General features: G+C 40.7%; 1 protein-coding gene across 3 annotated transcripts in view; it reads left to right on the plus strand.

The window, feature by feature from the left end:
- Nucleotides 1-23,320, plus strand: part of ADGRE3 (adhesion G protein-coupled receptor E3) — a 56,925-nt gene extending 33,605 nt beyond the window's left edge. For all 3 annotated transcript variants that reach the window (XM_072721379.1, XM_072721380.1, XM_072721378.1), the window contains 11 exons: nt 643-829; nt 3,762-3,878; nt 9,679-9,863; nt 12,618-12,785; nt 16,085-16,282; nt 16,559-16,794; nt 17,268-17,334; nt 17,532-17,623; nt 19,312-19,480; nt 21,009-21,104; nt 22,828-23,320. In XM_072721379.1, coding sequence (XP_072577480.1) covers nt 643-829; nt 3,762-3,878; nt 9,679-9,863; nt 12,618-12,785; nt 16,085-16,282; nt 16,559-16,794; nt 17,268-17,334; nt 17,532-17,623; nt 19,312-19,480; nt 21,009-21,104; nt 22,828-22,836 — 1,524 coding nt within the window. In that variant the 3' untranslated portion in view covers nt 22,837-23,320. The remainder of the gene's footprint in view (nt 1-642; nt 830-3,761; nt 3,879-9,678; nt 9,864-12,617; nt 12,786-16,084; nt 16,283-16,558; nt 16,795-17,267; nt 17,335-17,531; nt 17,624-19,311; nt 19,481-21,008; nt 21,105-22,827) is intronic.
- Nucleotides 23,321-26,535: the final 3,215 nt, after the last annotated feature.

Raw genomic sequence — 26,535 nt, forward strand, 5'->3', positions numbered from 1 at the left:
TAAATAAAATATTTGTTAAAAAAAAAAAAAAAAAGGCCAGTTAGAATGCCTTTTGAGCTATAACTCTACTTCACATTTTCTCAGCTTTGGCACCATTGATATCTTAGCCTGGGTCACTTTCCTGGGAAGAGGGCTGTCCTGTGGATTACAGGGTATTGAGCAGCAATCCCTGGCCCCCACCCACTAGATACCAGTAGCATCACCTCAATAGAGACAATCCAAATATCTCCAGACATTACCAAATGTCCCTGGAGGCTCAAAATTACCCTAATGGAGAAACACTGGTTCATTTCTGGCAACCTTACCACTCCTCTGTTGGTAAAAGATGTTCATAATAACTAACTCTCATCTGGTGCTTACCTGGCACAGACACTGTTCTAAAAAGGTAGCATCTCTTAATTCATTTAATCTTCCAAAAAACTCTATGAGATTCTTTTATTGTCCCCATTCTAACATGGGGAAACCGAGGCACAGAACATTGAGTGATTTTTCCAAGTTCACACAGCCAGTCGGTGGTGGAGTCAGGATTGAAACTGGGTCCTCTGGCTCCAGAAGCTGCATTCTCATGCTTTCTACTTTCCCTCAGGGTGTGGGATTAATCAGATTGGAATTTTTTTTTTCTTATTCTTTGTATCTTCAAAGCTGCAACGTGTTGTTGAGACATTCAAGTCATTTCTCACTAATTACACCACTTTACCGGGAATGGGAGAGAAGGGAGAAGTCGCATCTTGGGCCACGACTGTTCTCCAAGATACGGAATCTGAGGCTCTACAAATTGCCTTGAAATTCCCGGAGCAAAAAATCCAGAAAATCCACAACAGTATTATGGGTAAGAAGAGAATATGGCCTGATACACACAGGGGGCTAGTTACAAGCTGGAATCTGGGTTACACAATTAGAAAAATAAATGTCCTGTTTGAGTCCACTTATATAGACTTCCAGAAAATGCAAGGTAATCTATGATGCCCCAGGGGCTGGAGGGTGTGGTGGAGGGGGTAGGGAAGCAGGAGTAAAAAAGCATGAGAAAATTTGAGGAGACTGCTGGGAATGAGAGACATGTTCAGTACCTTGATTATGGTGTTGGTTTCACAGGTATATATTATATATATGGGTATATACGTTCAGTAAGGCTCATCAAATTGTACACTGTATTATGTGCAATTTATTGCACATTCATCACACCTCTGTAGAGCTGTGAAAGAAAGAAAGAGAGAGAGAGAGAGAAAAAGAGAAAGAGAGAGAGAAAGAGAGAGAGAAAGAGAGAGAGAGAGAGAGAGAGAGAGAGAAGATCGCCAATGGTTTCCAATCCTGAGTCTGGGATTTTTGCTTAAAAGTAGTCTTGGGGGGATCCCTGGGTGGCGCAGCCGTTTAGCGCCTGCCTTTGGCCCAGGGCGCGATCCTGGAGACCTGGGATCGAATCCCACGTCGGGCTCCCGGTGCATGGAGCCCGCTTCTCCATCTGCCTATGTCTCTGCCTCTCTCTCTCTCTCTCTGTGACTATCATAAATAAATAAAAATTTTAAAAAATTAATTTAAAAAAAGTAGTCTTGGGTTTTTTTTTTTTAATCCAATGCCTAATACCTATGGGCACATGTCATAATGATGCTACTTGTTCCATCCCAGAAAGAATATCTTACTACACATTTTTTTAAGATTTTATTTATTTATTCATGAGCGACTCAGCGAGAGAGGCAGAGACACAGGCAGAAGGAGAAGCAGGTTCCATGCAGGGAGCCCGATGTGGGACTGGATCCCAGGTCCCCAGGATCACACCCCCGACTGAAGGCAGGCAGGCAGGCGCCAAACTGCTGAGGCACCCAGGCTGCCCACTACATATCTTTTAAATAAAAATACTTTCATCATACTTGTCATACATATTCGTAATGTAGCCACCTGAGGAGATGATATGTTAAATAGCTTGACCGTAGTAATCATTTCTCTATTTTAAAAAAATAAGAATAAATAGGGCAGCCCCCGAGGCTCAGCGGTTTGGTGCTGCCTGCAGCCTGGGGTGTGATCCTGGAGACACGGGATCGAGTCCCACATCGGGCTCCCTGCATGGGGCCTGCTTCTCCCTCTGCCTGTGTCTCTGCTTCTCTCTCTGTGTGTGTCTCTATGAATAAATAAACAAAATCTTTTTTAAAAAAATAAGAATAAATAAAATATCATAGCAAAGCCAAGTATTAAATTTTTTTAAAATAGGAAAAAAACATATAAACAAAACTAAGTTTAGACTAGCCAAACCTGCTGTCTTCCAATCTTATAACCACATAGGTGCATGTCTGAGGAAGATGCATATTGGCTGTGTATGTGACATTGTAACATACAGTTTTCACTCATTACATCACTAACATCTTTCCATGTAAATTATATACATCCTCGTTGCCTACATTATTGTCTTCAATGGTTTATCAAATTGCATTGTATATAATTTATTTACATTGTATTTATTCCCTATTCTGGGAAATGTGGGGTTTTGCCAAACCCTGTGATAAAAAGACCATTGAAAATCTGTCGTGCATATTTGTTTGGTATTTTCTTAGGATAAATTCATAGAATAAGAATTGTTAGGTCAAGGAGAAAAGACACCTTTTATATAGACTCTGATATACATCACCATATTCGCTTCCAGAAATACCGTTTGCTGTGTTTTATTCTGCCTGAAGATATCTAAGGATTTATGTATGACTAACTAACCATTTTGTTTTACCAATTTGCAAGATAAGATAGTTTATGCTCTATTAAAATAATAATAACTTTTTAAATATTAAACAAAATCTAGTGCCTAACCTTCTTAGGCAACTGGAATTGAGACTCATTCATTAATTTATTCATTCATTCATTTTATTCATGCGTTCATTTCATTCAAAATTAAGCTATTCTTCAGATTACAATAGCTCTCAACATTCCTGACTTGGCCAGGTCCCAACTGATGGGGGTTTCATTCCCCTCATCTGTGAACGGGGAGACACAGGAGGAACCCGACTGTACCCGTCACCTAGTTTCAACAATTTCAAACCCAGAGCCAGCCTCTGACCATCTGCTAATATTTAAGTTAAATATTTTCATTAGTTTGTTTCTTGATGGCAATTCCCCTGTGACTTCATTTTCATGGAAGCATGGTTCCCCATTATAGAGACAAGCCATCAATTATTGAATCAGTTCCTCCTGTTGAACATTTAGGTCATTTCCTATTTTTCACACTATCATCCATGCTGTTGTGAACTTCCTTGTAGCTAAATCTATCCTCCCGCCCATGATTATTTTCTGAGAATAAATTTCTAGAAACAGAGTTGTTGCCAGAAAGATGGTTGCTAGAGGGGGCGCCAGAGTGGCTCAGTCAGTTGAGCCTACAATTCTTGATTTCAGCTCAGGTCATGATCTCAGGCTCCTGAGATCAAGCCCCACATCAAGTTCCACGCTGAGCATGGGACCTGCTTAAGGTTATCTCCCTCTCCCTCTGCCCCTCCACCTGCTCATGCTCTCTCTCTAGATAAGTAAATAAATAAAATCTTTTTCTAAAAAAACAAAGATGGTTACTAAACAATGTTAGTTAAGAACTTGTATTCCAGGAGTTAAGGTTTTACTTAATTTCTGAATTTCAGTTTCCTCGTTTGGATAAGGGTCCCTCTCTGGCTTATAAGACAATGTACAGTGCCTGGCACATCCTAGACATTCAGTAAACGTAACTTGTTTATGTTGCTATACATGTTTTTAAAGCTTATATTAAAGGTAAACTTGCCTGTTGCTTTTCTCACCAGCTATTGAAACTCGAGTTGTTACAGACAATTGCTCTGAAGAACAGATCTTCAGCTTGAACACCCACATGAACTCAGTGGATATCCACTGTGATGACATCGTGCAGGAAAACATACAAGGTACACATGGTGGCTGTATTCAGAACCTCTAAGACACATAGATCAGTATCATACAGATACTGATAATGAGAGTCCCCATCATACATTGATACTGATAATGAGAGTCCCCAACAAGCTCCTTCCTAATGAGTTTGTTATCCTAAGACTGTCAACTGAGTCTTTTCCTTAGGGAAAAAAAAACTCCCCAAAGTGGAGGCTTTCTAGTCTTCAGCATGGAAGATACTTCTTTCCAATTTGGGGGCTCTTCTGTCCAGGTCTCAGTTAGGGTTCATGGAAATGCAGTCCCTGAGAGAAGTGTAAGTTTATTTGGGAGGTAATTCCAGGAAGCATCAGTAGGTGTATCTGTCAGACTTCTCCAGAGAAACAGAAATCAATCTGGTGTGGGGGGTGGAGGATGGAGAGAAAGAGAAACAGAGAGGGAGATTTTAATAAATTAGCTCCTTCAAAAAAAAAAAAAAGAAAAAGAAAGAAAGAAATTAGCTCCTGCAGGGACACTCAGATGGTTAAGCATCTGCGCTCAGCTCAGGTCATGATCTCTGGGTCCTGGAATCAAGCCACACATCGGGCTCCAAACTCAGTGGGGAGTCTGCTTCTCCCTCTCCCTCTGCCTCTCCCCCTGCTTGTGCTCTCTGTCTGTCTGTCTGTCTCTCTCTCAAATGGATAAATTAAAGATCTTTAAAAAAAAAAAAAAAAAGGAAAAAAAGAAATTAGCTCCTGTGTTTGTGGAAGGTAGTAAGTCTAAAATCTAGCCAGTAGGCTGGAGACCCAAGGAAGAGTTGATGTTGTAGCTGCAGATCAAAGACAGGCTAGAGGCAGAATTTGCTTTTATTTGGGAGAACTCAGCCTTTTTCATGAGGCCTTCAAGTGATCGGAAGAGGCCCACCCATGTGGAGAGTGGGTGTAATGGAGAGTAATCTGTTTTACTCGAAGCCATTGATTTAAATGTTCTTCTTATCTAAAAAATTCCTTTACAGCAACACCCAGACTCATGTTTGACCCAATATCTGAATAGCATGACCGAACCACATTGACACATAAAAGCAACCATTCCAGTAAGGAAGAGAGGAAATGAAACAGAGAAGAGAGGAGAGCCAATACAGATATTATTATGGTAGTGAGCAGGTCACTGCTGGTGGTAACTGTGATTCAGTCTGCTGAGGTCTCCCATTCAAGGAGAGAGAGCTTCTCTGACCCATCAGTGGCCCTTCTACAGGGGTTAACTCCCAGGCCCTGCCACTCTGCCTTGTGTACAAATCAAACACATTTACTGCTCCCAGGAATGCTCCTAGGCAGAGAGTTGCAGTTGCTTGCAGTAGAATCCATCAGCATATAAGGAACACAAGACTGCCAAGGGAATAAAGTCAGGGTGCCTACAACATTTGCTACAGCCTGTGTTCAAAGGAATGGATTGTTACTATCAATTGTTCCACTGTTGCCAGACTTTCTGATTTTTCAAAAGAAACCAAAAATTTAGTTGTTTGCGTGAATACCTTCCGTTTTTAAATTTGGTCTTACGATAGCTGCCATATTGTTATAACTATTAAGGCATGATAAATGAGGTCTTATAATCCAATCCTGTAAACGTGGGATACAGCAGATCTATACCATCAGTGAAAGTCCCTGAGTAAAGGCAACAGAACGTGGACAACTAAACACGTGCTGAACTGAGGAAGTGTCATGAAACAATTAGTTCCTATCACTTCCTCTCCTCCCCCAAGAAGATAAGAACTTGAACTTGCCTCATTTGAGAATGGGCTAGGTGGAGGATGGAAGCCAACCTCCAACCACACAAGTTCACACTTGCCTTGTTACCAAAAGTTTTTTTCTGAAACTCACAACTTGTAGAGAGTGTGCAAGACTTCACATTGTGGGCCAAACAAAACACATCCACAGCCTGGCTTGCTCTTCAGTCACATTCTCGGGCTACTGGGGATTAGGATTTCACATATGAGTTCAGAGAGGACACAACTCAACCCATACGAACTGCCTATGCTGACTTGTTTTAAGAAAATTACAGACATCGTAATGTGATTACATGTGCCTGAAGAGGCACCTGGCACAGAAGTGCCCAGTGAAGGACTATTTACCCTCCCCCACCATGGGCCCTATAGTCTCACTTCCAAGCATTTGCATTGGCTGTTCCTCTGCTAGGAATGCCAACCACCACACCATTGGGTGAACTATTACTCTTCAACACAGTTCAGCCTTCACCTCCTCCCAGGACTGCTCACTCCTACCATAGCACCAGAGTCAGGCCCTCCCTCCTCTACACTCCCCCAGGCCCTTGAACCTACGTTATCCTGGATCTAACATGTTGCATTGTCTTGATTGCCATACCTTGTCTCCCCCACCATGCTGGAATCCCCATAAGGATGACAATCGTGAATTATGTCTCTCTAGAGTCACCATTATGGGTTCATTACCTACAGAACAGTGATGAAGATTCACTGAATTAAATCCACATTTAGGTGGAGGTCTCAACATTCCTAATGAAAGAAAGGAATCCATCGACCAAGGTGTGACAAACTCAAAGAGGGATGTTTCTCTATCATTCACATCCCATCTAGGGCAGGATCCTTTTTTGTCATGTGGGCCATCCTGTGCTATGTAGGATGTTGAGCAGCATCCCTGGCCCTTATTCACTAGACACCAGAAGTGCACACTCAATGTGACAACCAAAAATGCCTCCAGATATTGCCCAGTGTCCCCAAAGGGGGCAGAATGGAGCCCCCCACCCACCCACCTCCAGTTAAGAACTGTTCACGTAGAGCACCCTTATAATTGACCTTCAAACAGTAACAACTTTAAGACTGAAAGGAAGTGCTATCTAATTGTACCCAGACACCCACCAGAGGTGAACCAAAACTGTCCTAGGTAACCCAAGATATTAACCCATGACATATAATCCATATAACCCATGACACCTCCTCCCTGTAAAACATCTCAGAGAACAAAACCCAGGTCATGGAGGTTGACTGTGGACACCTACAGCCACTCTTCTCTTTTCTGCTTGTGATTTTGCTCTTAGCCCGAATACTTCAGCCCAGAAATAAGCTATTTCTAAGTACGAGAGCAGATGGACATATCACCTGCCCATCTTTTCCAACCACCCACCACTGTTTCATTTTGACAAATGGAAACTGTCATTAACTTGGAGAAACAGAAATGAATTGCTTCTGATCCATCAGACAAGACCACAGAAGCCTGATTAGAGAAACCTACCGAGGAATTTATTCCAATAGGATGGGCTGCATAGGCTAGACAGTGATAAAACTGGGATTTTAATCTAGAAACCTATTAACCTATTTCCTGTCCCTACAATCCTAACTGCTTCACATATATGGCCTCTGTAGTGTGGACTTGTTGGCAGCTACAAAGAACAAAGAAAACTTACTGATGCGAGAATATGGTCATAACATCTTATAATCCAATAACCCATACTATAGCCCTATAACCCACATATTCAAACTAACTACAAATATACATATTTCTGGAGGCTAGAAGCTTGAGATCAAGGCATTGGTAGAGTTGGTTTCTTCCAAGGTCTCTCTCCTTGGCAGATGGCCATCTTCTCCCTGTGTCTTCACATGGGACAGGTACACATCGCTGGTCTCTTTTCTTGTGTCCACATTTCTTCTTTACTCTTTTTTTTTTCAATATTTTATTTATTTATTTTATTTATTTATTCATGAGAGACACAGAGAGAAAGAGGCAGAGACACAGGCAGAGGGATAAACAGGTTCCAGACAGGGAGTCTGATGTGGGACTCAATCCCAGGTCTCCAGGATCATGCCCTGGGCTGAAGGCAAGTGGTTTAGCCACCCAGGCATCCCTCTTCTTTACTCTTCAATGCAGGTCAACTTTCACCTCCTTCATGAGGCCTCCCAGGACTGCCCACTTCCATCATAGCAACAAAGTCAGGCCCTTTCTCCTCTGGCCCTATTAAAGGCCCTGTCTTCAAACACAGTCACATTCTCAAGTTCTGTGAGTTGACTTCAACTTGATTTGGGGGGGATACAATTTGGCATATAACAATATCCTACTGATATATGTCATGTTAATGTTCCTCTAATATATGATAAAATTATAAATACATGATATAAATATATCCCATATGCATATATTTTAGTCTATTGAAGTATGTTGACCTGGGACGACATGGGTGGCTAAGTTAGTTGAACGTCCAACTCTTGATTTCAGCCCAGATCAGGATCTCAGGATTGTGAGATAGAGCCTTGTTTTGGGCTCTGAGCTGGATGTGGAGCCTGCTTAAGATTCTCTCTCCCCCTCCTTCTGCCCACTCCCCAAAATAAAAATGATAAAGTATGTTAAATTACAGCATTCCTTTGTTTGACATCTTTCAATGGCTTTCCACTTGCAAAAGTCCTGCTCAAGGCTTATAAGGCCCTGCAGGATCTGCCCCCATCACATCCCCAGCCCTCACCTCTTCTCACTCTGGCGTATACACACACACACACACACACACACACACACACACACACACACCACCCTTCAGCCACACTAGCCTCCTCCCTGTTCCCTAAACCAGCTGGGCACATTCATGTCTCTGGAACTTTGTCCCTGCTATTTCAGATCTACCTAGAGTAGAGCACTCTTCTGTTGGATACCCACGTGGCCCTCCCTCCCTTCACTCTGCTATCTGAAATCTGTCTGAAATAGCATCTGACAAGTCCCTCTGTCCCCTAACCTCACTTAATTTTCTCCCTAGGACTGATTGTTCTCTGACATATACTTTTACTGATTTATTTATATTTGTTTGTCTCTCTCCTGCATCAGAAAGTAAGATCTATAAGAGCAGAAATGGCTTCTTTGTCCCTCACTGTACACCCAGAATAGTGTCTGGACCAGAGCAGGCATTCCATAAAAAAAAAAAAAAAAAAAAAAAAAATAGTTGAATAAATAAATAGATAGAAGTATTAGCATATTATGATTTCTATATACATTATTTATTTCTAGATCTAGTTTACGTATATAACATATGGGAGGAGATGATTACATTCATAATACATACAAAGAGATACACATATGTAACCTGTTAATGGATTTCCTTGAGTCCAGTCTCAACATTATGCTTCATCTGAAAGGAATGCAAAACCACTTCTAAAAGTCTTGAAAAATAAGTCTGCCTTTCCGGAAGTCTCTTCAGGAGGCAGCAGAGGAAGTGGAATGACATCATGGAAGACTTACCTAACTCCCTAAGCTTCCTCTTCACCACTGACCTTCCTCTCCTCCCCCCTGAAAATTCCATCTGCCTCTTCTTGACCCTTCTCCCATTTGACTTTACAGCATTTTCTCCTAAGGCTACAGTCATGTTCTTTCTTATGCAAATCAGCTTAACCTCTCGGTTTGTCCAGTTCTCCTCTTACCCCAAGTTTTATCCCATTCAATATAAAAAAAAGGTTCAAGGCCACAAACACAATGTGTGTCTCAGAAATGAAAAAGGGAGAGACAGTGAGAATCTCTATTTGACCCTCACTGGCAGCCCCAGTGGAGCAACGGTTTAGCGCCGCCTGCAGCCCAGGGCGTGATCCTGGATCAAGTCCCATGTCGAGCTCTCTGCATGGTGCCTGCTTCTCTCTCTCTGCCTGTGTCTCTGCCTCTCTCTGTCTCAATGAATAGATAAATAAAGTCTTTAAAAAATAATAATAATAATTTGACCCTCACATAGGTGAATATGCACATCCATATATACCTGTGTGTACGTATAGGTGTGTGAGGATGGTAGGTGTGGGGAAGAATGGTGGCACTATTAAAGACCTCCATTTTTCTGTTTTCTCAGGTCCCAGTGCAATTGCTTTTATTTCTTATTCTTCTCTTGGAAACATCACAAATGAAACGTTCTTTGAAGAAGCAAATGAGAAAGAGCAGGTTTACCTGAACTCTCAGGTAGTGAGTGCTGCTATTAGATCCCCAAGGAATACATCGCTCTCCAAGTCTGTGATTCTGAGTTTTCAGCAGATGAAGGTGGGTCAGAGCTGCCACTTGAACGTGCTTAGTTTTCTTGGAGATAGACTGAACAAAGTGTATACGCTCCCCAGTCAGTGCCTCTGGACTGTGCTGTCCAGTACGGTAGCCAGGAACCTCGTGTAGCAATTGAGCATTTGAAACGTGGTGTATCTAAATTGAGATTTTGAAGACTTAGTATTTCTCGATTTAGACTTGATATTTCCAGATTTTGAAGCCCTCATAAGAAAAAAAAAAGCATGCAAAATATCTCATTAATAATTTTTAAGGGGCTCCTGGGTACACACCTCTTGATCTCAGGGTTGGGGGTTTGAGCCCCATGTCGGGTGTAGAGATTACTTAAATAAAATAAAATCTTTTTTGGGTGCCCAGTTGGTTCAGTCAGTTAAGCATCTGCCTTCAGCTCAGGTCATGATCACAGGGTCCTGGGATCAAGCCCCACATCAGGTTCTCTGTTCAGCAAGGAGTCTGCTTCTCTTGCTCTTTATGCCCCTACCCCCCTGCTCACTTGCTTGCTCTCTCTTTCTCTCTCTCTCTCTCTCTCTCTCTCGTGCTCAGTTTCTCTCTCTCTTTCTCTCAAATAAATAAAATCTTTGAGAAAATAAAATCTTTTTTTAAAAATAATTTTAATATCGATTGCATATATTGATATATAGACATACTAAAAGATACTGTTTTGAATATAGGGTTAAATAGGTTAAATAAAATATATTATTAAAATTATTAATATATTATTATATATAATAATATAATATATATATATATAAAAATATATATATTAAAATATATATATATATTTATAATATATATTAAAAATATATATATATTTTATTATTTATTTTATTATTTATTTATTTTATTTATTTTATTTTATTTATTATTTATTTTATTATTTATTTATTTTATTATTTATTTTATTTATTTATTTTATTTATTTATTTATTTTATTTATTTATTTATTTATTTATTTTATTTATTTTTATTTATTTATTATTATTTATTTTATTATTTATTTATTTTATATATATATTAAAATATATATATATTTATAATATAAATAATATATTAAAATTATTAATATATTATTATATATAATAATATAATATATATTATATATATATAAATAATTAATATATTATTAAAATAGGGTTAAATAGGTTAAATAAAATATATTATTAAAATTAATTTGAACTATTTATTTAGTTTTTTAATGTGGCTAGCAGAAAATTTCAAATTACACAAGTAGTTCACATGATATTTCTCTTGGACAGCATAATTCTGGTGCATGAGATTATTTTAGTTGAAGTTCCCTCCAAATTTATGCCTGTGAAATTTGAACTGAGACATTATATTCATTCCTACACAAAAGCCTGGCATTAATTATTAACACTACATAACTTGATTGGAAAAAAATTTTTCTTTAATCCATTCCCCTTTCCCCTTCTCTGCCCAAACTCTTAAAGGCAGGAGGGTCAGTAGCCAGACACAGACATAATAAAATTAATCTGTTCCCTCACATTTCAGCTCTTTCATGAAAGCAAGAGTTGAAAGATATCCTGCCATTTGCAACAACATTGATGAATTTTGATGGCATTATGCTAAGTAAAATAAGACAGAGAAAGAGATACTCTATGGTCTTACTTATAAGTAGAATCTTAAAAAGCCAAAATCACAGATACAGAAAATGTGTTTTTGGTTACCAAGGGTGAGGGATGGGAGAAATAAGTGCAGGAGACCAAAGGTACAAACTTCCAGTCACAGGTAGAATAAGTTCTAGGGATATAATGTACAGCATGGTGGCTCTGGTTGACAGTACTACATTGCATACTTGAAAATTGCTAGAGAGTAGATTTTAAGTTCTCACCACAAAATAAGAACCGTAACTACATGAGGTGATGGGTATTAATTAACTGTTTTGCAATATATGCATATGTCAAAAACTTGTGTTATCTACCTTACACTTACATAGTTTATATGTCAGTTGTATCTCAATAAAGCTGGGAAAAATAAATAAAATTATTTTTAATTTTAAAGAAAATAAGAATGGGAGGAATGGGAAATGTAGGTTTTCTCTATTTGATGCATAAAACTGAAGTATGAAACTTTTCATATATGGCATGGGGGACTGGGAGTGGTGCAAGAAATCTGGAGATGGTCTTGTGGATTATCAGAGGAGATACAGCCCTCCAACAGGAGAGTCTGACTTCTCTCCTTGGCCCCATGAAGTGTTGCTCTGGAAACCCTTAGGACAAAAAGAAGAGGTTGAAGGATAATTCTATTCTCTCCCTCCCTCTCTCTCTCTCTCTCTCTCTCCATTTCTTTCCTAAGCTTCCCCTTTCCTTGCATGAGCAGTTTTTGTGTTGTAAGGGGTGAGGGACAGAATTGGTGTGAAGAAATCAGGGAAATTTGCTTTAGAGAGTGTTTAGGAAAAAACTCTGTATGAGTCACAGACCTTCTTTTATTTTTTATTTTATTTTTGTCTCACTTCCACAGTGGGGGATAAAGCCCTGAAACCAATGGCATCCTATAAAATTCTGGCTCCCAAAGAGCCATGATCTTGTTTTATGGTACCCTAACAGAGCTGGGACTATGGGAGCAGGTGTCCTGGCTGGCAGCCATCCTCTTCACTCAAAATAGAAATCATCTGAGTCACTTCTAAGCCGTGTGTCTCTTTGATGGCCACCCCAGTGTAGACTGACACTCTAAGGGTTGTCCCTCCTGAGGAAGAACATAATAAGCCCCTTCTACTTTCAGATGAAGACCAGTAGTGAAAAGGCCATCTGCGTGTACTGGAAAAGCACAGGGGAGCACAGCCGGTGGTCCAGGGATGGCTGTTTCCTGATACAAGCGAATGAAAGTCACACCATATGCAACTGCACCCACCTGTCCAGTTTTGCTGTCCTCATGGCCTTAACCAAACAGGTACAATGTATACATTTAATTCCTCCAGCTAATTAAGTATGAGCTCCTACTAGATATGTACTCTTTTAAAAATGGGGAAAAAACACAAGTGACCAGAGTGAGTGAGTGCTGAAAGCATGCTGCTTTACATAGAAAGACAGCATTTGAGCTACAATCTGAATATTGAGTCAGTAGTGCTGCAACAGAGGTGAACCTTGAAAACAACACACTGAATGAAATAAGTCAGACACAGGAGCACCTAGGTAGCACCTAGGTAGCACAGGAGCACCTAGCTCAGTGGTTGAGCGTCTGCCTTTGGCTCAGGTCGTGATTCCAGAGTCCTAGGATCAAGTCCCACATTGGGCTCCCTGCAAGAAGACTGCTTCTCCCTCTGCCTATGTCTCTGCCTCTCTCTGTGCATCTCTTATGAATAAATAAATTAAAAATCTTTTTTAAAAAAAGGAGAAGAAGAAGTCAGACACAAAGGGCTACCCGTTGTATGATTCCACTTATATGAAATGTCAAAATAAGACACCTGCAGGTGTCTCAGCTTTTCACTGCATCTGTATCTTTGGGGCAAATCCCCAGTAGGAGCACTGGGTGTTATATGTAAGTAATGAATCACTTAATTCTACCCCAGAAATTAATATTGCACTGAATGTCAACTACTAGAATTTGAAAAGAAAAAAAAAAAAAGCAGTGTTGCTTTTCTGGGATGAAGTATAGAAAATCCCATGAGACACCTGCACCCCGATGTTTATAGCAGCAATGTCCACAATAGCCAAACTGTGGAAGGAGCCTCAGTGTCCATCGAAAGATGAATGGATAAAGAAGATGTGGTCTATGTATACAATGGAATATTACTCAGCCATTAGAAACAACAAATACCCACCATTTGCTTCGACGTGGAGGGACCTGAAGGGTATTATGCTGAGTGAAATAAGTCAGTCAGAGAAGGACAAACATTATATGGTCTCATTCATTTGGGGAATATAAAAAAATAGTGAAAAGGAATAAAGGGAAAAGGAGGAAAAAATGGGAAATATCAGAAAGGGAAACAGAACATGAGAGACTCCTAACTCTGGGAACCGAACTAAGGGTGGTGGAAGGGGAGGTGGGCGGGGGGTGGGGGTGACTGGGTGACGGGCACTGAGGGGGCAATTGATGGGATGAGCACTGGGTATTATGCCATATGTTGGCAAATTGAACCGCAATAAAATATTTAAAATAAAAGAAAAACTGAAACAATAAGATGAAAAGAAAAGTAAAGAAAAGAAAAGAAGAAAAGAAAAGAAAGAAGAAAAGAAAAGAAGAGAAGAGAAAGAAAAGAAAGAAAGAAAAGAAAAGAAAAGAAAAGAAAAGAAAAGAAAAGAAAAGAAAAGAAAAGAAAAGAAAAGAAAAGAAAAGAAAAGAAAATCCCATGTGGGATCCTCCAGGGTAACAAAGAAGCAACATACTCCAGAGAGTGTAGCTACCAGATGGTGAAGCTTATGTTATCATAGATTTCTGAGTGACTGTGTGGAACAGAGTATATTTCCATCTGTACAAAGTTTAAAAACAGACACAACTAAACCATATTCTCAGGGGTTGCATACTTAAGTGGTAAAACTATAAAGATAAGCAGGAATTGCTTATCATAAAAGGATCATGGTTACCTCTGGAGGAGAAGGTGTTTTGCAATTAGAAAGAGCTTCTGGGAGAATCTCTACAGACTAATGATCTCACCAACCATTTAATAATTTTTAAACATGTGATACATGTATGTGTATGCTCTTTTCTGTATGTGTTCTATTTCACAATTTTTTAAGGTTAAAAAGGCAAAGGAATGAGGTACCTGGGTGGCTCAATTGGTTAAGCGTCTGCCTTTGGCTCGGGTCATGATCCCAGGGTCCTGGGATCGAGCCCTACATGAGGCTCCCTGCTCGATGAGGAGCCTGCTTCTCTCTCTGCCTGTTTCTCCCCCTGCTTGCTCTCTCTCTCTCTCTCTCTCTCTCTCTCTCTCTCTCTCTCTCATATGCTTTCTCTCTCTCAAGTAAATAAAATATTTTTTAAAAAAGTAAATGATTAAAAAGTTCTATAAAGTGACATTGAAACAAGTGAAAATCCCCATATCATTGTAAGAGATGGCAACTGTCATTTCCTACTGATGGGTCTTACTAAGTCTGTGTGGCTCATCAGATTCCTGGCTCCTGTCTTTAAGGAGATGAGCCATCAAGAGCTGAATTATACAAATGTCTTAGTTTGAGATCTCCTGCAAGCAGATTCTGAGACAAAAATTTGAGGGCAAGTAGTTTCTCTGGGAGATAACTCCAAGACACATGAGTAGAACAATAGGGAAATAAGAAAAAAAGAAGGCATCCAGTAAAGGATGTGTTAAAGAGAAAGTTACTCCATGGACAACTGAGATTCAATCCCATTGAGTACTTCTGAGAGATATCCTAGAACATGCATTTCAGACCCTTCCCACATAAAGATGAGGGAGTTGGGGTATTTATCCATCAGTGCTGTAACTTTTATTGCTTGAGGGCAGCTTTCAAGGAGCATTGACATCCTGGTACTGACTCCTTCTGGTATGTCCAAACAGGAGAAATACTCTCAGGTAGGGTCCCTGGATTTCATAGAAAGCAGCCAAAGGACAGGTACCAATGAGTGTGAAGAGGTTAATAGCCTCTGCTACACAGGATTTCCTACATCTCTTGGTGGCAAGACTTAGCCTAGCATATTCATTCATTTCAATGTGAATCTGACATACAACGTAAGCCTATAGTTAATACAGTATAGTGCACTTAAAAACTTAAGAGAATACATCTCATAAAAGAAAGCAAGAGGACACAAGATCTTAGAAGTGATGGATATGTTTATTACTTTGATTGTGATGATGGCATCATATATATGTGCCTATGTCTAAAAGCATCAAAATGGGGATACCTGGGTGGCTCAGCAGTTGAGTGTCTGCCTTCAGCCCAGGGTATGATCCTGGAGTCCCGGAATCGAGTCCTGCATCGTGCTCCCTGCGTGGAGCCTGCTTCTCCCTCTGCCTGTGTCTCTGCCTCTATCTCTCTGTGTCTCTCATGAATAAATAAAATCTTTTTAAAAACTAAATAAATAAAATAAAAACATCAAAATGTGTGTATTCAATATGTGCAATATTTTGCATATTAGGTATCCCTCAATACAGCTGGGAAAAAAGTACTTAGTCTGACCGACACTTATACTCTCTATCATGCGGAGTCATGCCTGTGTTTGGGAAGCTCCCATTCCAAGGGGGGGGAGGATTAATCTTGGAAACTGACCATGATGTCCTTTTTGCTGGGTCCCAGGAGAAGGATCCTGTGCTGGATGTGATCACCTATGTGGGGCTGAGCACCTCTCTGCTGTGTCTCCTCCTGGCAGCCCTCACCTTCCTGCTGTGCAAAGCCATCCAGAACACCAGCACCTCCCTCCACCTGCAGCTCTCAATCTGCCTCTTCCTGGCCCACCTGCTCTTCCTCACGGCCATTGACAAGACCAAGATCAAGGTATTGACATGGTCTCAAAGTAGCCCCAGCCCTGCCACAGAGGATGCTCAGTTCATGGAACTGTGCTGCATTGATATCTTAATAAAATAATCTTGGGTCCCAGGGTTATTTTGAAGAGTAGCCTATTCCACATTGACTAATGAACTAGAAGACAAATCCTCCCCTGACAACTCAACCACATACATGAGCTCTCTCCAATGGCAAGGTATGGAACAGGTCCTGGGGCCACCCTCCTCTCTGACAATCACTCCTGGTGGCACCTTTCTCCTCCCCCAGGTGCTGTGTGCCATCATCGCAGGTGCCTTACACTATCTCTACCTGGCCTCCTTCACCTGGATGCTGCTGGAGGGTCTGCACCTCTTCCTCACTGCACGCAACCTGACAGTGGTCAACTACTCCAGTGTGAACAAGTTCATGAAGAAGCTCATGTTCCCTGTGGGCTATGGAGTCCCGGCTATAATTGTGGCCATTTCTGCTGCGTCCTGGCCTCACCTTTATGGAACATCTAATTAGTGAGCTCAACTCTCACCCTGTGCTGTGGATAGTTTTAAGGGCAGTGTTAACGATAATGATTGGAATATCCGTGTCAAACTCACTCTCCTTTTCCCTTGGCTGTAATAGCTCTAACCTCTTTCCTGGTGAGACAGAGAAAGGTGATGGTAAGAGTATGGAAGGTTCTGGAAAGAGGGAATTTTGTGATTAGGTCCCAGCTTCTTCCTTCCCATAATATGGGACCTCAAGTCCTCAAGTCTTGGCCACCCCATTAGTGAAATGGGAATAACAGTTGTCCCCATGGCCCCACCCTCACCATGGTGTGACTACAATCGTAAAATGTTTAGCGTAGCATTAACACATGATAGTAAAGAATCGAAGCCTTTGTTGTCACCGGTTGACCTTTTCAGATGTTGAAAAAGTGTTAGGAAAAGGTGTTTATTTCATGTTCTTCTCTGATCTCTCTTTTGGCCCCTTTTCCCATTGTTCCCAGCTGCTGGCTCAACCTGGACAAGGGATTCATCTGGAGTTTCCTGGGCCCTGTCTGTGCCATTATCTGTGTGAGTGAGTATGTGGCTCCAGTATTACCAACCAAAGAAGCACCAGGCACACATTTTTGTCAGTTCTATGGAATTGACTTCCCCACCTACTACCCATTCAATCCTACATGCAGGGAGGTACGAATTGTGTGCAGTTTATAGCAAACACAGTGCATTATTTTAACTTGCATTCTGCATGATCCATGTCATTCCTGCAGGTGAATTTAGTTATTTTTCTCCTGATCCTTTGGATTTTAAAAAAGAAACTTTCCTCTCTCAATAGTGACGTGTCAACCATCCAGAATATAAGGTAAGGTGGGGTAAATGGTATTTTCTGACCGCACTCCCCTTTTTCTGTACTTAGTCTCACTGGTTCCTCTTGTATATCCACACACAAATACACCCCACAACCAAGCTCCAGGACCTAGCAAAGCCAACTGCCATCTCCCAGTGTCACCGTTAATGAGAGGCATTATTATACAGTATTAGCTGTACTACAGACTAAGCTTCGGTGACAAAAGAGCCCCAAAAAGGAGTGAAATAGAAGTTTATTTCATTTGCCTGTCACAGTCCAGAGGTGAATAAACCAGGACCGATGGGGAAGCTCTGCTCCACAAAGTAATCCAGAGACTCGAGTCCTTTCTATTTTATTGCTCCACATTTCCCAGGGTGTTTCTTTGCCAGTATCGCATCCATGGAAAGAAGTTGAGCTGCATGTTCCCCATTTGCCCAGATCTCAAGGGCTAGACCTTGATCACACAGTGACATCTACCTTCTACTATCGGGAAATGTAGTCTCTAACTGGGTAGCCATGTGTCCTTGATAAAATTCAAAAAAGGAAGGATCCAACACTAAAATGAAGAAGAAGAGAATGGGAGGGGAAAAGGCCAACAATTTCTGCTACATGACATGATATGTAATAGCTGTGGGTAAGATTTGGATTTTTTTTTTTGAGTTTTACTCTTTTTTTTAAGATTTTATTTGTTTATTCATGAAAGACACAGAGAGAGAGAGAGAGAGGCAGAGACACAGGCAGAGGGAGAAGCAGGCTCCATGCAGGGAGCCCGACGTGGGACTCGACCTGGGTCTCCAGGATCACACCCTGGGCTGAAGGCGGCGCTAAACCGCTATGCCACCCGGGCTGCCCTAGGATTTGGATTAAAATACATTTTGTATGATACTATTTCGAAACATTTTGGACGATGAGCAGCATCCATTTTATGTGAACATGTAATTTGTTGTTGATTTCACTGTAATCACAAAAATAGTGCATTTGTTAAATATTTTTTCAAAGTTTTTAAAATATATCAAGTAAAATCTGAAAGCAGCTAGCTCCCCTCTTGCTTTGCTACTTCCACTTCTCAAGAAAGCCAGAGGTAACTGTATGATATGTATAAAATGTTCCCCAAACCTTTTTCTGGGCTGTGAATTTTCTCTAGAACAGATGGACATGCACACAATAGCGCCACAAATGCAAATTGTTCCCCAACTAGTTTTTCTCACTTATGTATTACTACGTTTTCTAATTAGGGATACATAGATACATAAGTAAGGTGACCTTACATCCTAGTTTGCCTGGGATAGTCCATTTATGCTCATTGTAATTATAAATTAGCACTTCTGTCTCAAAAGCCTCCCTGTCTGAATAATAAATTATATGACACTTCATCTATAAGTGGTATAATAGAGATAAAGAGCACCTGGTTTTAGAATGCTTTATGTGTGTACTAATTTTGTTCTACATACTGTCCAAAACACTTTACATATGTCAAAATCCCATTTAATCTTGACAGCAAACCTGTGAAATAGGGCTATTATAAAGATTAGGAAACTGAGTTACAGAAAGGCAAACTGATTTGCCCAAAGTCACCAGCTGGTTAGTTCTGCCTTGGATTTAAACCCAGCCAGTCTAGCTCGAGTCCCTGCCATTAACAACTACATGATAGGGTGTCTATGTCCACTATTAGCCTTTTCACATCATTGTGAATGACCCCTCAGGATGCTGACATTCAAGGCAACAGCTCAGCTCTTCATCTTGGGCTGCACGTGGTGCCTAGGCATCCTGCAGGTGGGTCCAGCTGCCCACGTCATGACTTACCTCTTCACCATCATCAACAGCCTGCAGGGTGTCTTCATCTTCCTGGTGTACTGCCTCCTCAGCCAGCAGGTAAACAACAACCCCTTTTGTTATTGTCATAAAGTCAAGAAATATTTGGAGGTATGTACTTTAAGGAAACATTTAAACCTATGTTCTCTAAATTTTCATATGAGATGTGAGCCATGTGTAAACACTATCCATGTTTTCTCTTCTTTAAGATGTTATCGATTGTAAGATGCATCAAGCTTTCAGAAAGCAAACAATTGCTACTTCAAGGAAATATTTTTTCTTCAGCTTTTCCATTTGTAATAGTCAGATACTGCTGAGTAACAAACAACCTCAAAAATCTCAGTAGCCTAAACACAAATATTTACTTTTCTCATTTTCAAGTCTGAAGGTTGATTGAGGTTCAGCTGATCTTGTCTGGGTTCAGCTCAGCTTGGTTCCAGGATCCAGATCATCAGATCATGTTCAGGTCTGCTCCTTGTGACTCATTCTCAGGCTTGGCATAAATGGGACAGAAACCTAGGATATGTTCTCTCGTGATAGTGGCAAAATCACAAAAAGATAAGCCCTACTGGGCGAGGCCATTTCAAGCCTTGTGGTCCTCCTTGCATCCCTTCCACTGATATTCCATTGGCCAAGGAAAGTCATATGTCCAAGCCTGAAGTCAAGGGAGGATAACCCTCCACCCACCATGAAACTAATAGTAGAAAGGAAATGACAGCTTTGGGCTTCTTGCATACCATGACATACTTACTAACAGAGGAATGAATCATTGAAAGCTGTAATGCAATCTGCCACACCACTTAAACACACGAATTCTTTTTTTTTTTTAATTTTTATTTATTTATGATAGTCACACACAGAGAGAGAGAGAGGCAGAGACACAGGCAGAGGGAGAAGCAGGCTCCATGCACCGGGAGCCCGACGTGGGATTCGATCCCGGGTCTCCAGGATCGCGCCCTGGGCCAAAGGCAGGCGCCAAACCGCTGCGCCACCCAGGGATCCCAAACACACGAATTCTTAAACACAGTTCCATGTGATGTATAGTCTCCATACTAATATGTGTTAATAGCTCTATGACAGCATTACATAATAAGTTAATTTTTCCCGACATGTTACTATGGACATTTTCAAGCATACCAAAAAGGTTAAATGAATTATGCAATGAGCACATATATGCCAATCACTTCAATTACTGTTGTGCTATATTTGTTTTGTCACATGGTCTATCCACATTTCCATTCTTCTACCCATTCTCCACTGCTAAGTCCCTGGTAACCACTATTCTAATTTCTGGCTCAACTAATTTGACTATCATAGGGATCTCATATATGTGGAATCAGACAGGATTTGTCCTTTTGTGCCTGGCTTCTTTCACTCTGCATAATGTCTTCAAGGTTCATCCATGTTGTAGCCTGTGTCAGAATTTCCTTCCTTTTTAAGGCTCAGTAAATAGTATTACATTTTAAAGATATGCCACATGTTGTACAGAAAGTTTTTCAATAATGTCTTTATTCTCTTCCTGATTCACTGGCTTTTCTCTTCACCAATGTTAATAAAAACAATTCCAGTATTTTCTTTGATGTTTCAGGTCCGAAAGTGGTTTGGAGAGATCATAACACCTAAATCTGAGTCTGGGACTTACACACTTTCCACCAGATTTGGCACTGACTCAAAGCCTAGTCAAGTAAGAGGACTTGTGACTTATTTTAATGCTTGCCCCCGCAACACCCAAACCCCCTCTCCTCATCTTAGTATGAGCTTGCTTGCCCAGAGAGAATGGCAAAGAGCTCTTTTCCTGATGACCTGGCTTGCATTTCCCATTCTCACTATATTGTTCCTCAGTGACTCTTCCCTGATCATTGATAGTGCTAAAGCTATGTTCTAGGTTCCTGGGATCAAGTCCCACATCATCAGGCTCATTGCAGGGAGCCTGTTTCTTCCTTTGCCTATGTCTCTGCCTCTCTCTGCATCTCATATGAATAAATAAATAAAATATTTTTTAAAAAAAGAAGGTATGCCCCTAGTTAAGCAAGACGGGCTCCAAAATTCATAATCCATAAAAATTTTCCCAGTTTCCTTTGTTTACTCCCGTGTGTACACCACCACATCTGCTAGCCAAGGAGCCTTAGAATGTGTTGTTTTTAAAATAAACAAAATTGAGAAATTTCTGACACATTGTCTTCTATTTTTCTTGAGCTAATATGTGATATTCTCAGCATTGGAAATACTGAATCACTAAAAAAAAAAATCTATCCCTATTTTGGAGGACAGAAAGGAGAATTCACTAAATCTTTCAAAAGGGGCCAAAAGGAAAACAGGACTAGGGAAAAAGGCTTAGGACATTGCAAGTGATCAGAAACAAGATGTATAAATATTAGGTTAATCATTTCCAGTAAGAGTAAACTTATAAAAGGTGCTGGCTACTGACTGTGACCTTTGAAAGACTTCCTAGATAATCCAAAATAATTCCCAAAGTTTCTGGCATTCCAGTAACTTGTTTCCCATGATGTATATAAGGAAACTTTTTATTAGTAGTACTTAACATTGTGGAAGTTGAATAAGATGATCATATCCTTTTTTTTTTTTTTATGATTTTATTTACTCACTCCTGAGAGACAGAGAGGCAGAGACACAGGCAGAGAGAGAGGTAGGCTCCCTGTGGAGATCCCGATGTGGGACTTGATCCCAGGACCCCAGGATCACAACCTGAGCCAAAGGCAGACGCTCAACCACTGAGCCACCCACACGTCCCATAATTGTATCTTTGAAAGGGGAATATATATAAATATATTAGCTCCCTGTAAGAAATACATTGACTTTAATTAAAAGAATGTTAGGTTTGTATTTTTCTAGGCACAGGATATGATTTAAAAGCTAAAAGAAAGAAAAGAGAAAAAAAGAAAACACCAAAATTCTTTCACTCTCCATGGACAAATTTGCCCTTGGGTTAAATTTCTAGCTCTGTTCCCTAGAAACTTGCTAGCATTGAAAGGCCAGTTGTGTAACCAGGCAATATTGTTTGTATAAAAAATCATGTTTGACTGGGCAGGGAGTTGTGTGAATGAACCATCAATAGTAGAAAGGAAATGACAGCTTTGGGCTTCTTGCATACCATGACTCATAACGAGGCCAGGAATCTCTATCCTCTTGGGCTCCCATAGGAGGTATTGGTTTTCTTGTGGGGCTTGGGAATTTAAACCAAACGCTAACTTGTATGTAAAAATGATATTTGTTGAGTTCTACAATGTGTCAAGATACTGTGGTGAGCAATGGACATACAAAAGGAACAAGACCAGCACAGTCTGCCTCCATGGGCCTTAGAGTTTAGCTTTTCTTCATAGATACAAACCAACTTAAATTCTGGAGCAGGATACTGTGTCTGAATTTTTTTTTAATTCTTCATCTAGGAATTTTGAGAAGTCTTCTCATATAAGCTGAAGAAGGCCACACCTTACCTAGGATTCCAAATGCTAGGAGATCATGTCATACTTGCCCGCTGAATGGAGCTCCTGTCACCAGGGACTTACTAACAAGCTCTGAACTAACCACAATAACCCAGTTTTCGATCTGTTTGATCAGACACCATTGTTAAGTCTCCAGATGACCTCAAGACTATTACCCTCTAACTGCAATAATAAAAAACACACCTACCAGCAACATGACAGATCCCACTGTGCCCCATTTTAAGAAGGAAAAGAGGTGGCATTCTGATTCCTAGAAGCCTTCTCTTCTTCTCTTGAAACACCTTGACCCCAGGTCAGCTTGCTAACCAGTCCCGTAATTACCTTAACCCCATAAAACCCTGACAATGAGACCTAATCGGGGAGAAGGTGCCTTTCGAACATGAACTCCCCTTCTCTGTTTTCTGGCCGTTGAATAAATTACCTGTTTGCCATCAAATACTGTTTTGTTATTTGACTACTTGGCAAATGGTATTGAGTAGGCAAAGAACCTACCACTTCAGCAACACTCTCTGCCTTTAATCTACTTCTGCTTTTTATCTCTGTTTTGTTGGTGGTGGTAGTTTATTTTGTTACATCTTTACATCCTTACATCTACCTTCAATCTAAACATCTTTTGTGGGGGGATGTTTTTCCAGAGCAGGTGAAGAGAAAATATTCAAACTAGAACATTCGACTCCACTTGGAAAGTCATGCCCATGAATCTGGTTGGTTTGGTGAAGAACAAAGCTGAGGATGAGGGAAATTATTACAGCTGGATAGAAAAGATTTAGGCTTTATTTCCTGAAATGTTTGTTCTGCATATTTGGCTCTCAATAAATGTATGTTGCATTGGATTTCCCTTCACTATGATGTGTTCAGCCAATGCTTGTCCCTGGATGCCCAAATCATGGCCATTGCAAATACTCTTTTGATGTTTTGTTAAGAAGGAAGCCCCTTGAAAGGAGAAAAAAATGAATGGGAAATATCAGAAAGGGAGACAGAACATGAATGACTCCTAACTCTGGGAAACGAACTAGGGGTGGTGGAAGGGGAGGTGGGCGGGGAGTGGGGGTGATTGGGTGATGGGCACTGAGGTGGGCACTTGACGGGATGAGCATTGGGTGTTATTCTATATGTTGGCAAATTGAACACCGATAAATAATAAATTTATTTTAAAAAAGAAAGAAAATAAAATACAAAAAAGAAGAAGAAGAAGAAGAAGAAGAAGAAGAAGAAGAAGAAGAAGAAGAAGAAGGAGGAGGGGGAGGAGGAGGAGGAGGAGGAGGAGGAGGAGGAGGAAACCCCTTTCAAGGCCTTTCCTCACATTCTTACACTCATTCATTCTGACCTTGCTCTTTAAACTCATTCAGTCCTTCTGACCACCAACCTCTCCCAAGCCTTCAGTTTTACCTCCTTTCTTATCCAGGCTCAATCTCATGATCAACCATGTCAAATTATTTTCTCCTATACTTTCAACACCTTGCTCCCTTGTTCTTATTCTTTAACTACTTGGGAAAACCTCAATCCAGGACCAATCCAACAATGGCAGTACTGCAGATTGTCTGCTCAGCAGTCATCACCAAATCATATGCTCCTTATTAAAAAAAAACCTTGGTTGTTTGCAGATTTGGGATGGTGATATGCTTGGACACGGGGGACAGTTAAAATTGGTCTAAGCCCAGTAATTCTCAACTAGAGGCAATCCCCCACCCCTACTAGGACATTTGACAATGTCTAGAAACATTTTTTGTTGTTATGACTGGAGAAAGATGGGAAATGCTACTGGCATCTATGTGGTAAAGGCCAGGGATGTTGCCAAACATCATAAAATGCATGAGACAGCCCCCACATAGACACAACAAAGGATATCAATTCCTAAATGTCAGTAGTGCTGAGATTGAGAAACCCTGGTCTAAATTAACCATAGTGATCATACTCTTATTTGCTAAAGATTGTTTTAGGATGGGTACATTTGGACCAATTCTGGACAATGGGATATAATAAATACCTACTGGAAAATACTTTTTCTCCTTAATAAAAGAAGGAAAACTCAAGGGGAGCCTGGCCATAACTTCCTGGTTTGGACCATTATACAATAATATGATGCTTGGAGAGAAGGTAAATACTGAGAATGGAAGAGTGAAAAGATGGAAATAATTTGGGCTTTTATGACATTGCTGAGCTACTAAACCGAACTTCCAGCTTCTTTCTATGTGAGACAAATTGTTGAGCCACTTTGGGTCAGGTAATGTTACTTCCAGTTCAAAGCATCTTTCCTTAGGAACAAACCACATCTCTTAACCACTTCTCTACCAGGCCAGTGAGATCCCAGAATCACTTATCTTGGAGTAATTATAAATATATGCTTTCTGATCTAAACAAGACTCTCCACACTACCTGGAACTTGCTCTTCCTATCCCTAGTCAACTTCCCCTTGTGGAAGGTTACAGGTTTTCAGTTCCTTCCTCAATCCTCATAACCTTTCCCTCTATGTTTCCTCCTACTTCACAGAGATGATAAACACCAGCTGATGAAAACAACCTCAACTTCCTGATATTCTTTACAAATATATCCACATCCATACCCGCCCTTACTTCCTTCCCTCATTGATTCCCATAGTCCTCTCCTCCAATCTTCCACAATAGCAAAGGGGTCCCTCCTCGTGTTTATTTTTTTTTAATTTTTATTTATTTATGATAGTCACACACAGAGAGAGAGAGAGGCAGAGACACAGGCAGAGGGAGAAGCAGGCTCCATGCACCGGGAGCCCAATGTGGGATTCGATCCCGGGTCTCCAGGATCGCGCCCTGGGCCAAAGGCAGGTGCCAAACCGCTGCGCCACCCAGGGATCCCCCCTCCTCGTGTTTAAAGCTAACCCTTTGCTTTGTGATTTGCTCATCCCCTCCTGCCTGTTTGGAGACCTTTCTCTACTGATATCTTCTCTCTCTGTCTTAAGTCTTCCACCTCCCTGACATCCTCTCTCCTGGTTCTTCCCCAATGATATTTAAAAATGATAATAAAAAAAAAAAGTCAGGAAATTTTTTCTGCAAAGGGCCAAATAACAAATATTTTAGGGGATCCCTGGGTGGCGCAGCGGTTTAGTGCCTGCTTTTGGCCCAGGGCACAATCCTGGAGACCTGGGATTGAATCCCACGTCGGGCTCCTGGTGCATGGAGCCTGCTTCTCCCTCTGCCTGTGTCTCTGCCTCTCTCTCTGTGACTATCATAAATAAATAAATTTTTAAAAAAACAAATATTTTAGACTTTTCAGAGTATGTGTATGTGGGTGTGGGTGTCCCTTAGAAATGTAACATTCATTTCTAGCTCACTGGCCATACAAAAACAGGCTGCCTTCAGAATTTGACACACACACAAACACACACCACCGCCATTCTATAGTTTGCTGGCTCTTATGCAAAAAAAAAAAGAGAAATGGTAGATTCCAGGAAAATGGCCACTTGTACTTTTCTCAATTCCTCTCAACCCCCTACACTAATATATCTACCTCTTTGAACCAAAAGTCTGCTGAGGCCAATGACAGCTGGGTAAGGATGAGGGTGGTATCTCTAGGGGAATCCCCAAAGGAAAATCTGGGGTTGAAATGTAGTCCCATGCAGCAGGTGGAGAGTCCCAAGACAAGCTGAAGAGCATTCAAGGATAAAGACCAAACACC

The sequence above is a fragment of the Vulpes vulpes genome, chromosome 9, assembly GCF_048418805.1.
Source record: "Vulpes vulpes isolate BD-2025 chromosome 9, VulVul3, whole genome shotgun sequence".
Taxonomy (NCBI): Eukaryota; Metazoa; Chordata; class Mammalia; order Carnivora; family Canidae; genus Vulpes; species Vulpes vulpes.